Source organism: Psittacula echo (genome assembly GCF_963264785.1).
Source record: "Psittacula echo genome assembly, chromosome: 4".
NCBI classification, from domain to species: domain Eukaryota; kingdom Metazoa; phylum Chordata; class Aves; order Psittaciformes; family Psittacidae; genus Psittacula; species Psittacula echo.
In genome coordinates, this window is record NC_137738.1 from 93,107,565 (window position 1) to 93,120,145 (window position 12,581).

Sequence of the window (12,581 nt, forward strand, 5' to 3'; positions counted from 1 at the left end):
TTCTAATACCTCTTCATTTGCAAACACAGTTTAGAAACGAGCATCTAAATATTGATTCACGGATGAATTGATCCCTCTTCCAGGAGCACTGCTCAGCAGCTGGTGAGGAACTTGATGCTCTCAGGCAGAGTTGGTCAGGAGGACTTTCTCCCCTGTGCTTCTCAAGCAGTAACACTGCCCCTCGCGCTCCGTCTCTTCTTGCCACCCTCCTCTCCCGGGCCATCTCACTGTGCAAGGGGCTGTTTTGTCAGTAGCAGTTTTGCTCCATCTGGGCTTCCAGGAACAAGCTTGAAGTTCTCATGGCAAGGGGCTGGGTTCAGCGGCAGTACTCCCGCTCGATGCTTGCCATGAGCTCTTCCTCCGAGTAATCATAGGATATTGTGGACTGTCCTGCCGGCTTCTTGCTGTTCCCTTGTGGGCACCTGCCAGGGAAGGGAATGAGTTATTGGTGTTATGAGAGACAAGCAAGCTCTGAAGATACAAGATGACCCTTACTCCATTTTTTATTTGTGAATGGAAAGATCAAGCTGCACGTGGCTTGCTGAGACATGGATCCTCTGTCACGTCTAGTTCCCCATACCCCCCACAGGCACGCTGCTCGCTGACATTTGCTATCGCTTGGCATCTATTTCAGTCTGAGTTCATTACAGTACAGTGCTCACAAGGCTCCAGATCAAACTCCCAGAACCTTTTGGTGGGTTAGATCAGAGGCCCAGCTGAAGCACTGTATAACCTTTGTAGTAGTTACTAATTTAAGGTTTTGTGCAGAAAGGGTTGGGGTTTTCTTTGTGTCTGCAATGGATTTGAGTTCCAACCAAAATATGAATGCAGCAACCTCAAAGTGCTTTTATTTTCACATTAGCACAACTCTCCCATGGTTGGGAAATGATGTACAATTCAAAGGGAATTGGTATGGGGTTTATTGGTGTCATCAGAGGTGGGCTATGTCGGGTACAAGGGAAATCTGTCCCCACCTGCATGACGGAGAACAGTGAAAAGTCCTCTGCAAACTCTGACCACTGTAGCTCATGCTACCAAGTCTGCTTGATCTTGCCCTCCAGGATTCAAGAGAGGAGACAGAGCTGACAGGTGAGTGCTCCTCCTTGACCTTGCAGAGAACTGAGATGCGAACAAGCCGTGCTGTCGGGCCAGGCATCTCTGGAAGCTGGGGCACGTGGCTCCATGAAATGGGGGTCACGCTGAGGTGCAGAGCTAAATGAAGACTTGAACTGGTAAACCCAAACAGTAAAATGCTCTGCCATGCCACGACAACCGAGACTGGTGGGCTTACTTTGTGACCATCCACTGGTGGAGGACAAATAAGCAAGAAAGGAGTGGGTTTGTATGGAGGTTGTTTGCCAAAGAGAAGAGATTTCCGTATCTCTGCTGCCCCAAGCAGGCAAGTGAACGTAGAATCAGAATTAAGAACTCTGGGATGCTTTTGCAAGGAAACTCTGTCATTTACAGGAGGAGCTCTCATAAACTGCTCTCCTTGGGCGAGGGAGCATCCACAGTGTTCCTCGAAGAGACAGCATCCTGTCTCCTACTGCTATCACTGTGGAGCAAGCAGCAGCAATGCAACCCTTCCTCTGCTCTTATCTGTTGGGGTCACAAAGGCTTTTTCCCAGCCCTGCTGCTCTGACCTAGCTGTGTTAATGCTATACCCCGGCGTGACAGAAATAGTTGGATGCTTTCCTGGAGCCACCTGATGACCAGCTGGCATGGGAGCTGGGTCATGTGGGTGTCCTACTCCTCTGCACTGTGCCCTTGATGGCAAGTTCAACTGGCAGCAAGCAGGGTTTAGCAAGTGGGCTCTTCTGCTTACTGCTTTTATCCATTTTCCTTCTTCTCATGGCTGCAGGCAATCTGGTTTCCACTGCAGTAAAAAAGAGCTGGGAAGAAAGCTACAGGTCCAAGAGCCTGAACCGAACACCAGCAGCTACAAAGCAAGAATTAGGGAAAGGAAACGCAGAACTCTGACTTCAACATGTGATTTATTGATTTGAACTCCACACTCTGACAGTCCCTGAACTACTTTCATATTACGTGATGAGTTAGAGCTCTTGGCAGCTTGCTTGCAGGCCCACAGAAGGGTCATTGTTTCTCTTATGTATTTTCCCACTGTTAATTATTCTTGATGCTTTGGCTTGCATGGTGACCTCCAAGCATGGGAGAAAATCTCCAGGTAAAACTGGAACTCACTGAAACATAGATATGCTTTTAAAAAGACAAAAGCAAAGCCCACCTACCATGCACATCCCAGAACTGAAAGTAGTAGAGAAGGCTGTAAGCAAAGCAAAAGCAAGTTGTTGCTCATGTTCTTTCTATTTTTATGGCAAAGTTCTGTATCATTTAATATGGAAAAACTGATAAAAATTAAAGAATGGGAGGTTCACTCTGGATAAAAGGAGAATCTTCTGTTCCCTGAGGACAGCCAGCAGAGGAACAGGCTGTGGTTGCACAAGCTGCATCCTTGGAGTCTTTCAAGACCTGATGGGACAAAGCCTGGAGCGTTCTGCTTTGACCTCACAGCTGATCCAGCCTGGAGCAGGAGATTGGACTGGAGACGTCGTGATGCCCTCATGACCCGAACCCTGATCTCAAAGGTAGCTGGTGCAGCTGGTTCTGGGATTAAGTGAGAGACTGTGGCAGGGAAATCCTGAGCACACGATGTGGTCAGGAGAGGAGCGGATGCACCACAGCCCTGCTCCTGCCTTCCTCCGGCTGCTCCAGCAGGAGGGGAGGCCCCTTGCTGCTCTCATCAACACACAGCCAGGGCTGCAGGTCAGGGCTGAGGATGGGAAGGTCCAGGGTTAATCATTAAAATGTCTTCTGCGTTACCTTGCAGCTGGAAAATGGGTCAAAACAACACTCCAGTAACACTGCCAGTGACATGAGCCTTGGCAGCAATTATAGGGTCATTACAGGGTTCCCACGCTCTGCCATCCCACCCATGGACTACCAGATGATAGAGAATTCCCAAAATAACTGTGGGGGGAAGGAGAGGTAACACGGCACAATCAGGAATACACCAGCGTGCTCCCATGCACATCGAAGGTATTTGCTAGCCTGGTTTAGGTGCTTACGTGGTGTCATGCCGGCATGTTTACAGCACAGGAGGTGCACACCTACAGCATCTACCTCGCGTGACTGCTCCCTTGGCAGACAGCATTAGGTCTCCATGTCTAGTTTTAATTCTCCTTGACTGACGTTTATTTCTTCTTTAATTGGCTTCATGGGAATGTCTTTAGTCAGCAGCTCCACCAAGACAAGGTTGATTTTTGCTGCTTGTAACGTGAGTGCTTACCTAGAATAATTCCAGCCGCAGAAATGTGAAGGGTGAGACTCCTACACCCATTAACTGCTGTTTCTGGGCTTCACTTGATCTGATTTCTTCAAAATATGGTTTTGGACCATTTCCAAAAGAGTGTTTGTGTGCAGTTCTTGCCAGCAGAAATTGCAGCCCTGGTTATCACGGGCAGTACAGGCACTTCACATGTGAGCTATGCTATGGGGCTTTGCAGTGAGTATAAAGTGAATGTTATCTAAATGAAAATCAGCTCCTGCTCAGCTTATCCCAGGTTAGAAACCTGCTTCTGTTATCTCAAGTCCTCCCTTTTGCGTGTCAGAGAGGGAGGGAGAAGGAAAGCCTTGTCAGGGGTGAGGGGCCAGCTGGAGCCTGGGACTGGGAAGCATGATGGGGACTGTGGCAGGGCTGGTTGTGCACCCCCCGAGGGGGCTGCTCAGTTGCCATCACAGTGCAAAGCCCATTGAGGATGCTGGAGAGCCCCCACGAGAGTGCCCGTACGAGCCCCACTGTTGGGAAAGCTGAGGGGAGAGCTGTTTTCCAAGAGCTCCTGAATCCAGCAGCCTTGCCAGTGAGCTCCCTGCCAGCTGGGAGGGAGAGGACAGGGGAGCACCGTGCCCGGGCTCTCGTGTCACATCCACCAGCACTGCTCAGCATTAGTAGGTCACACAGCCCGGCAGCCGGGATTTGCAGATCAGTCTGCTCTCGAGTGCTGAGGGAGCAGAGGGCTGGATCACAGTCAGAGCTTAACCTTGTGAGAGTCGCTCTTCACCATGAGGAGATGATATTTTACGATGTTTTTTCAAGCCTTTTTGTTTCATTTAGGTTTCTTCAACATGTGTGGCAAACTGCTCCCATTGCTCTTGGTGCAGGCAGACTCAGAGGCACAGCTTTTGCTTGTGAAAGAGTTCAGGTTTCTTTTGTCACCTAGTGCAGTAGGTCCTCACCATTCCCCTGTCCCTGGGGGACACTCATGTCTCTAACTGGTGTGTTATAGGAGTGTCCCATGAGTTTTCTTTATGATTCCTGGGTAGCAAAGAGATGTTATTCTCCTTTTCTACATGCTGCAGAGCGCACACATGGCCTGTGGGTGAACGAGGGCCTGAGCTGCTCCTTGAAGCAATTCTTCCTAGCTTCCCTCCCTAGTTTTTCCAAGTTCCACCAAGGTGCCTCTCTGGCATGCAGACATCCTGAATTCTGCATTGCTCGTGACAAGAAATGAATCTCTATACTGTACTTGAGCTGGAGCCTGGATCTTTTCAGGCAGCATAGCTCCTGGATTTTCTTTTTAATTAGCAAATAGGTAGAGGACAGGATATTTAGGGCTATAATCCATTCCCACCTCCCTCTTGCACAGTAGAGGGCATGCAGGAATAGCTTTCCCCTTTATGCTCCCGTTGTTCCAGCTGCTTTCCTCCCCAAAGTTATAATGAAAGCATGGGATACTCACTGATGGTCAGCATTGTTGTTCTCTGGGCTCGTAGGGCTTCTGGTTGACAAAGCCTGCGAAGGAAGAAAAGTCATGTATTTCAGTTACAACACTGTGAAGTTGAAGGAGGTGATCCTGCCCTCTCCTCTGCTTCGGTGAGACCCCACCTGCAGTACTGCATCCAGCTCTGGGGCCCTCAGTGCAGAAAAGACCTGGACCTGTATGAGAGGGTCCAGAGGAAGCCACAAAAAGGATCAGAGGGATGGAGCACCTCTCTTTGAGGAAAGGCTGAGAGGGTTGGAGTTGTTGACAGGGCGGTTGGACTGAATGATCTTCAAAGGTCTCTTCCAACCCAAACTATTATTTACTTCTATGAAACCTGTCTCTGTCTACACTGGGCTATATCTTCCCTGGTTTAAACCCCCAAACAGCCTCTGTGAAGACAATACAGGTGAAAGAGAGTCCCCTCTACTAACTACCACTCTGCTAGCTCTGATTCACAATTTAGGGCAGCTGGGTGGCTGCAGGCTACAGAACCAAATCACTGAACATTAACTCATTAAACCTCCCAGTTTTCACTGCCCCCCCAGCTGACAGGGAGCACTATGGAAATACCTGCTAAGGAAGGAAGTTAAAGCAATACGGACCCAATTCTTCTCACCTGACAAAGCCATTTCCCTGAAATGATGCATCTGGAGTGAAACATCCACCTTCCCTATGCTGGAAGCCCACAGGTTTCCAGTAGGACAGCAGGAGGGTGACCAAAGCCAAACCTAACAGCACTTAAAATGGGAAAATGATGGGACACTGAGTCTGCCTGAGCCCTCAGCTGGACCAGTAATAAAATGATCCCCTGCAGCCAGATGCTACTGAGAAGACTATCACTTCCATTGTTTTCAATTTCCTCTCTGTACTATAGGAGACTTGTAATGTCTTTTGGTACCTGTCAAAAGGCACTCTACTTCCTTTCAGAAGGGGCTCTACTTTTTGGCAAAGCTTTGTTTTCTCTGGAAGAGCCTGAAGTGCTCAAGAAACAGCTCCTGGGTCCAAGAAGAGATGAGACTATGTGGGAAAGCTGATAGGGAGGGAACAGAGCTCCTGCCTGGTTATTTAGCATCATTTACTGGCTATCTCCCACAAGCAACAAGAGCAAGCAGTGGTGCCAGGAGGACGCCACACTGTCTTCCAAGGGCTGACTTCTCCTGGGTGTGTGCTCCATAATGCAGTCCCTCGTCCTCATCATCACCATCACCCACCGGGCTCCTGCTGCCACCCTGGTTTCTTTCCGCCAGGTGAAGAACATTATTGATCCTCAGCACCAAGGGGAATACAGTTCTCCAGGAGTGCTTTGATGATGCTTTTTCCACAGTGAGAACCCAGCTTCCAACACTTCTGGCAAAGGATGGGTTTGGATCATTTTTAGGGAGTGGTTTGAACTGCACAGTAGGTTGCCTTTGCTTTCTTCCCCTGTGGCTGACTCCTCCATATTATGAGCTGTACGTGTGGTGTGGGTGGAAGACAGAATTAATTAGTCATCAGGACAGAGCAGCTCTGGTTAGCAGAATCTGCTTCTCTGTGCAAAATCAGCTCCCACCTTCTCCAAGGGATCTGTCAGCAGCAACACTTACTTTCCAAGAGAACCTGGCACTGGCAGAGGTGGATTTCTACTGACACAGAACCCGGTGCATGGCACAAAACTGGTGACGAGTGAAACCAAAAGGCACCTCCAGCCTCTGCCCCTCCTTCACCGTCAGAGCCTCCACATTTTGAGAGCTGCTCCCAGCTCATCCGGGCACATGACGCGTGGCTCCGCGGTGCTGTGTGGTGCCGCGCAGCAGGCAGGATGTGGAGCTGTCATGGGCACTGAGGCACAATAAAGCTGACACCACCCAGCCCGCCCGGGACTGCTGTGATGTGTGTGGTGCAAGGTCAGCACATAATTAGTACCAGCCCTTCATGTGTGTTAATATAATGCACACGTCACGACACTTTAATATTATGGGTTCCTATCCTACAGCTAAATAAGTAATTGCAGGCCTGCTTCACCTGTGCCCTGCTAAGAGATAAATGAAATCAGCTTCTCCTTTCTGCAGCTTGCAGTCATCTTTTTATTACTCACTCAGACCACAGCTTGTGTCCTTGTTCTCCACCCTGTTCCCAGTGTAGGCATCTCGTGCTGGGGTCTGTTGTGCTACAATGCCCCACACTGCCACCTCCTCCAAGTTGGAAGGCTCGAATATAAAGCTCATCCAGCACATACTTGGGTTTAATTTGATGTAATGAGATGTGAGGGGGAAAGGTTTGTTAGCCATTCCACACAGAGTTCAGCCATTCTTTATGTTAGGGCAGTGGCTCCTGGGAGCAAGGCAGAGCAGAGAGCTGGAACCAGGGGCTATTTCTCTCTATTGCATGCATGAACCAGCACTCCCAGGGTGCAGCTTTGCGTTCCCCGCAACCCAGGGCAAGCTGTGGCTGCTGTTCCTTATAGTCCAGCCCTTCCCCATCACCTCCTTCCCCTCTCCTGTCAGCTCTAGCATCTGCAGGTGAGCTGGGTGAGAACACCTGGCCCTGGGACCCACAGGGCAATGTGGAGCAAATGCACCATCATAGGCTCTGAGCTGCCTCCCAGCTGTGTTGAAACCAGTCAACCATAATCTCAACTGTTAAAATCACATTGTCTCCAAAACTAGGTGGCCAAATTTAAATTGCCTTTTGGGGATGGTCCCTGACCCATGCTCAAGTGTTATTTGGGAGCCTGCATGGTGATCTTGGCCAAAACCATGCCAGCTTAGTGGGGTAGACCACTGTGATCCAATGCCAGGCAGCTGCTATGGTACTAGCTTACCAGTACAGATATAACCCTGAGACGTAGACATAGACCCTGAGTGGTTCCATCATGTACAGGAGAGCCTAGAGAGTGACAGAGCCACCCAAAACATCCTCGTGGGAGCAGTGTGGTCCCCAGAAGTGCTGGTCCCCTGGGCTATGATTTCATAGCGCAGATGTAAGCCAGTGCCTCCTTCCCTGCCTCCACTCTCCCTTCACAAACACGCCGTGAACCGGAGCAGGGGGCTGGTCTGAGCTGAAATGAAGGTGACGTCAGCCGGAGCGTGTGGCAGAAGCAGTTCGCACAGAGCTGCAGAAGGCTGAGCTGGTACAGCAGAAGGGCAGCACCCTCCAGCGGCGCCAGCAAAAGATGTGGCTGGCTAAGACAGTCATCGCTTCCCAAAACAGCCTCTCACGGACCCGCAGCCGCGAGTACCAATGGCAAAACAATCCAGCTTATCTAACGCGTCGGTAGGTACCAAACGGGATGTATAGCTCCAGCCGCATCCCAGGCAAAGCGCTCCCAGCCTTGCTCTGGTCTGCAGCAACATCCTCTGGCCAGTGAAGGAACTAGCAACATGCGATGGACGGGAAGTGGGCAGGGACGTGGAGAGTTCCCACGCTTCTTCTCTCCTGCCAACTAAAACACCAGCTCCCAGCTATGCTGCGCATGCCCTGTGCTTAGTTTCTGGATCAGGAATGGTTTCAGGGCAAAAGAGACCCGTGCTCTGCCAAGTGATGGGGAAAAAATACCTAGTCAGCAGGTTTCTGGATCCAGCTGCAGCACAGCTGTGCTGGGAGGATAACGGTGGCTGAGGGGACAGCACAGCTCACTGCTTGCTGGGTGCTGAAGTTCCAGGTGCTTTTAAAAAGGCAAGGATCATAATATGAGAGAGGGAGAGCTTTTGCTCAGCAACCACCCGGACATTAACTGCAGAACCAGAAATAATCCCTCTTTGGGCTTTTGATGTAGCTGCTTCCCTAGTTTGGAGTTCAAGGAGGCCTGGATGTTCAGCAGGGAAAGACCTGAAGCACCCTGGCCAGTGGAGGTTGTGTTCCCTACACAACTGTAGGAGAACTGCTTGACTCAGGGGCATTTTTGACCATTAACACAACCGCGAAGAAAATGCTGAAATAACTTGCTAACAGCACTGAATCAGAAATATCAAATTTCTGCTTGAGGGAAGCACATTTTAACAGGAGTAGAAAAATAAACTTATGTGAGTTCCTGCAAGAAACTAATGGACACGACATGAAATGTCCTCACAGGACCCTGCTATGTGTTCAGAGCCACGAGATCATGCTGCACCACATCAATCTGCAGAAAGAACATTCATCTGGCTGAAGATATCAGGCAAAGCTTTAAAGTCCTGGGTGTTTTGAAAGGATATGATAGTCCATCTAAAAATCAGTTAATACACCCGCTACCTGTGTTATTCTTGTGCTGCAGCCGGGGTGATAGGCTTACTGTAATCACATCCTGTCTCCAGTCAGGAGGAGTGGTGGTGCCATGGAAAAAGCTTTTCAAGCAAGGCCCTAACATGTCTGCATGACTCTTCCATTTCAGGAAACCAGTGGGGAAATACCTGAGGCTGCAGCCTTTCCCCTGCTTCCCACCAGGAGCTCCCACCCCATTCTGTGCTGCGGCAGCACCTGCAAAACCACAAATACTTTTTCTGTCTTGAACAAAGAAACAAGAAGCACATACAGCTGTCTGGAATTGAGGGCAATCCTGAAAACAGACGTTTGATGCTGACAAGGAGGTATTGGGGTCTGCTCTGAGCTAGGTTCAGGTTCCCTATCAGGATTTGGTTCCCAGCCCACTGCTGCAACATACTTTCACCCTTCTCGCTTCCAAGCATTATTTGAATGCAAAAGAGGTGGCTCAAGCCTTTAAATGCAGCCACATCCCTCTCCTCCAGCTCCTGCCACCTGGCCTGGCTGCCCATCGGTGCTGCCAGCTTGCTGCGGGATGACACAGTGCATCAGTGTTTCAGGTGTGAAGCATAGCGCTGACGCACATCACATGCAGGAGAAACCCAACCATGACAGCAAAGAGCTGAGTCCTGCCTACAGGCAACTGCTCTCTTCTGGCCAGTGGCAAACCTCTCCTCTCCTTCCATTGGCCACAGTCTGCTCCTCCATGGGCTATTTCTCACTGGACTTCTCTACTGCAGTATCTCCTTGTTGCCTTTCCTCCTCCTTCCCCGTCTTTCCTTCATCAGCTTTGTTGAATCAACTCATTCCTTCTCTGAAATTTCTTTGCTCATGCTCCAGTCTGCACAGCTGAGCAGGGCAAAGCAACCCAGCTCTCACCACAAGACAGAAGTTACAAATGACTGCTCGAGAAGCTGGCAAGACTGACAGAAACTGCCCTCAAAACTTCTAGCAAGGAACTAGTGATGCAACGAAGCTGGTATCCCTTTTCAGAAACCGCCTCCGCCAGCCTCATGGGAAGGGTGGGACTGCAGTTTGCACAACGACATGAAAGACTAAACTGCACCCAGTAAACAACCAAAACTTGGTGCTGCAAACAGTTCCTTCCCTCCTCCTCTCAGGATAGTGACTTTTTAGGCCTTGAGGAGTCAGAATGGTAAGCCCATGTCTGCTGTCTGTACCAAGGCCACGCCATGCTCAGGTAAAGAAAGTGCTACCAAGGAGAGCTTTAAGTTTTCCCTGAAAATATCTCAGATTTTCTTGTATGTCTTTTTTAACTCTGAAAAACATTGGCTTTGAAAAACATTGGTAATTCTTTGCTGTCTTTCAGGCAACCTGTCTTGGTGAAACCAGAGATGTGAACTTCCTTCCCAGAGGTAGCAGCAGCAGCTGGATGAGGAGGCACACAAGATGCTTGGTGTCACTGAGGTGTCACAGGCAGCATCACTGTGTGCTGCACCCATCTGGCCACACCAAGTGACTGAGGCCCCACATGCCAGCTTCAGGCTGGATTTTGAAGGCCCTCACAGTCATCTCTGTGCTGCAGTGCTTGACAGTGTTCCCATCCCAGGTTCTCATCCGGTGTGACCACAGCACAGGGTAGCCAAGCTGATGCTCTAGGTCCCTCACCATCATTTCTGCTGGAGGAGGAGGTCTGCAGCAGTATAGTGAACCCCTCTACCCCACCCCAGGTGCCACACCTTTAATTCTTCAGCCTTTCTGGTTTGCTTCTTGTCATTAGCTCTCTAGAATTCACTCTGTAACTGAGATGGGGGACAGCTCCATTGCCTTTTTGATATGTAATTACCCAGAATATGCATCACTTCAGATAGAGCTAAAATGCACAGAAAAATCACCACTGATGTAATAACTATTTTTAAAGACCCAGCCATGATAGTCACGTGAGGAAACTGGGGGAAATGGACACCATGAACCTCTATTCCCATAAGCAAAGGTAAAAGGGAGAAGCCAGGAAGACTGCTCATAAGTGGGAGTCCTGCAGAGAAAAGGGGGTGCTGGACTGAGCTTCTGCTCACACTGCAGGAGGGTTTGGAGTTAAAACAGCAAGGAAAAACACGACAATACAAGATGTCTGGTTTTGTTTTCCATTTACAAATCTTACTTTTTTTGAGGCTTTTCTTTAAAACTCCTCAAAAAGAACTCCAAAAGGTTCTCATACTGAACCCTGCCAAGTTTTCTAATGGCAAAATTACTTTGTGTTAAAGTTACCCCGTGGACACGCAGTTTGGCAAAGGAAATGATACACTTCTAAAGAGCAAAACCGAGGCAGGCAAGGCAGAAAGTTCCTGGGTCCTAAATATTCATTCTATTTTTAAATCTATTACTTTAGTCTGACGACTGTTGTGCATTTGCGGAGAGCAGCATTTATTTAACAAACAACACACAACTTCCACAGCTAAGGAAAGGTGACAGAAGCTGGTGATTTTTGGCCTTGTCACCAGATGATATAGATGCTGCTGTTATTTTTGGATAGGAAAAGAAAAAAGAAAAGATAAATCTCGACCCCCTCAGAGGCAAATCCATTATTTGTTAAACTGAAAGAGACTGAAATGCTTTCTCAGGAAGAGCCAGACTGCAGTTGTAGAGGATTGGCAAACATTAAACGGCAGCTTTATGTTCATGTTTTTAAACTCTTGTTTACAAGCCCGACCCGGGGAGAAGCAGGAGCCGGCCTTCATAAAGCTGAGCTCTTTCCACAAGGGAGGAAAAGAAACTTTCAGTAGCACAGGGCAACTGGAGACCGAACGGAATCGCGCTTTTCGGGACCATGTTTCCCTTGCACCATGGGAATGATGCAAAGGAGAGAGAGAATGCGAAGGGAGCAGCCAGTGTGACCGGGAATAGTTCGCTAGTGAAGGTAGAAAGAGTTCAGTGCCAGTTCTGCCTGGAGGAAGCCGTGGCTGCAGTAGTTACCCTCGGCTGCGTCAGGGCTCCCCTGTCCAGCGGGAACCCCCAGGGGATGGGGGTCGCGGGGTCCGGCCGGTCGCAGGGTCCCGGGTGCGGGCACTTACCGCCTGCGGCAGCAGGGCCCCCCCGCCGCCTTCCGCCGTCTCGTTCCCGCAGCGGCCGCCGTCCCGGAGCGGGGGGGTGCCGGCCGCGGCCGGGGCTCGGTGGCCGGGCATGGGCAGCGCCACCGCCTCCTCGCCCTCGGCCAGCGCCGTTTGCAGCAGCTCCCGGCGCTCCGGCGCCCTGCCCACGGGCACCGCCGCCCGCGCCGCCGCCGCGCCTCGCCGCCGGCTGCTCCCGCTGCCCATGGCCGCCGCCGGTGCCGCAGCCCAGGGGCCGTGCCGGCGGGAAGCGCTCCCGGGCCCCGCCGCCTCTCCCGGCCGGGGCGGGCGCGGTTCTTGGCCGCTCCTCGGTTCCCAAAACCTTTGGGGGAGGGGGCAGAATCCCACCCAGAGGTGGCCCAGCGGCGGGGAAGGAGCCGGGATGCCGGGAGGGGTGTCCGGGCGTCTTTAACCACGCTCCCTGAGCTCAGGGCGCCCGCGGGCTGCCTCCCTCCTCTTACCCTGCCAAAACCTTCGAAACCAGCCGGTTATCTCAGGCCTCCCGAGGCTCCCG

The 12,581-nt window shown here is 50.7% G+C and overlaps 1 protein-coding gene across 1 annotated transcript; it reads right to left on the bottom strand.

Annotated features, from left to right (window-relative positions):
- Positions 1–316: 316 nt before the first annotated feature.
- Positions 317–12,274, bottom strand: CYS1 (cystin 1; the record flags this gene model as incomplete). The annotated part of the gene is made up of 3 exons (XM_080615031.1): positions 317–422; positions 4,758–4,810; positions 12,032–12,274. The coding sequence occupies 3 exons, from the start codon at positions 12,272–12,274 to the stop codon at positions 317–319; spliced, it is 402 nt and encodes a 133-aa protein (XP_080471157.1).
- Positions 12,275–12,581: the final 307 nt, after the last annotated feature.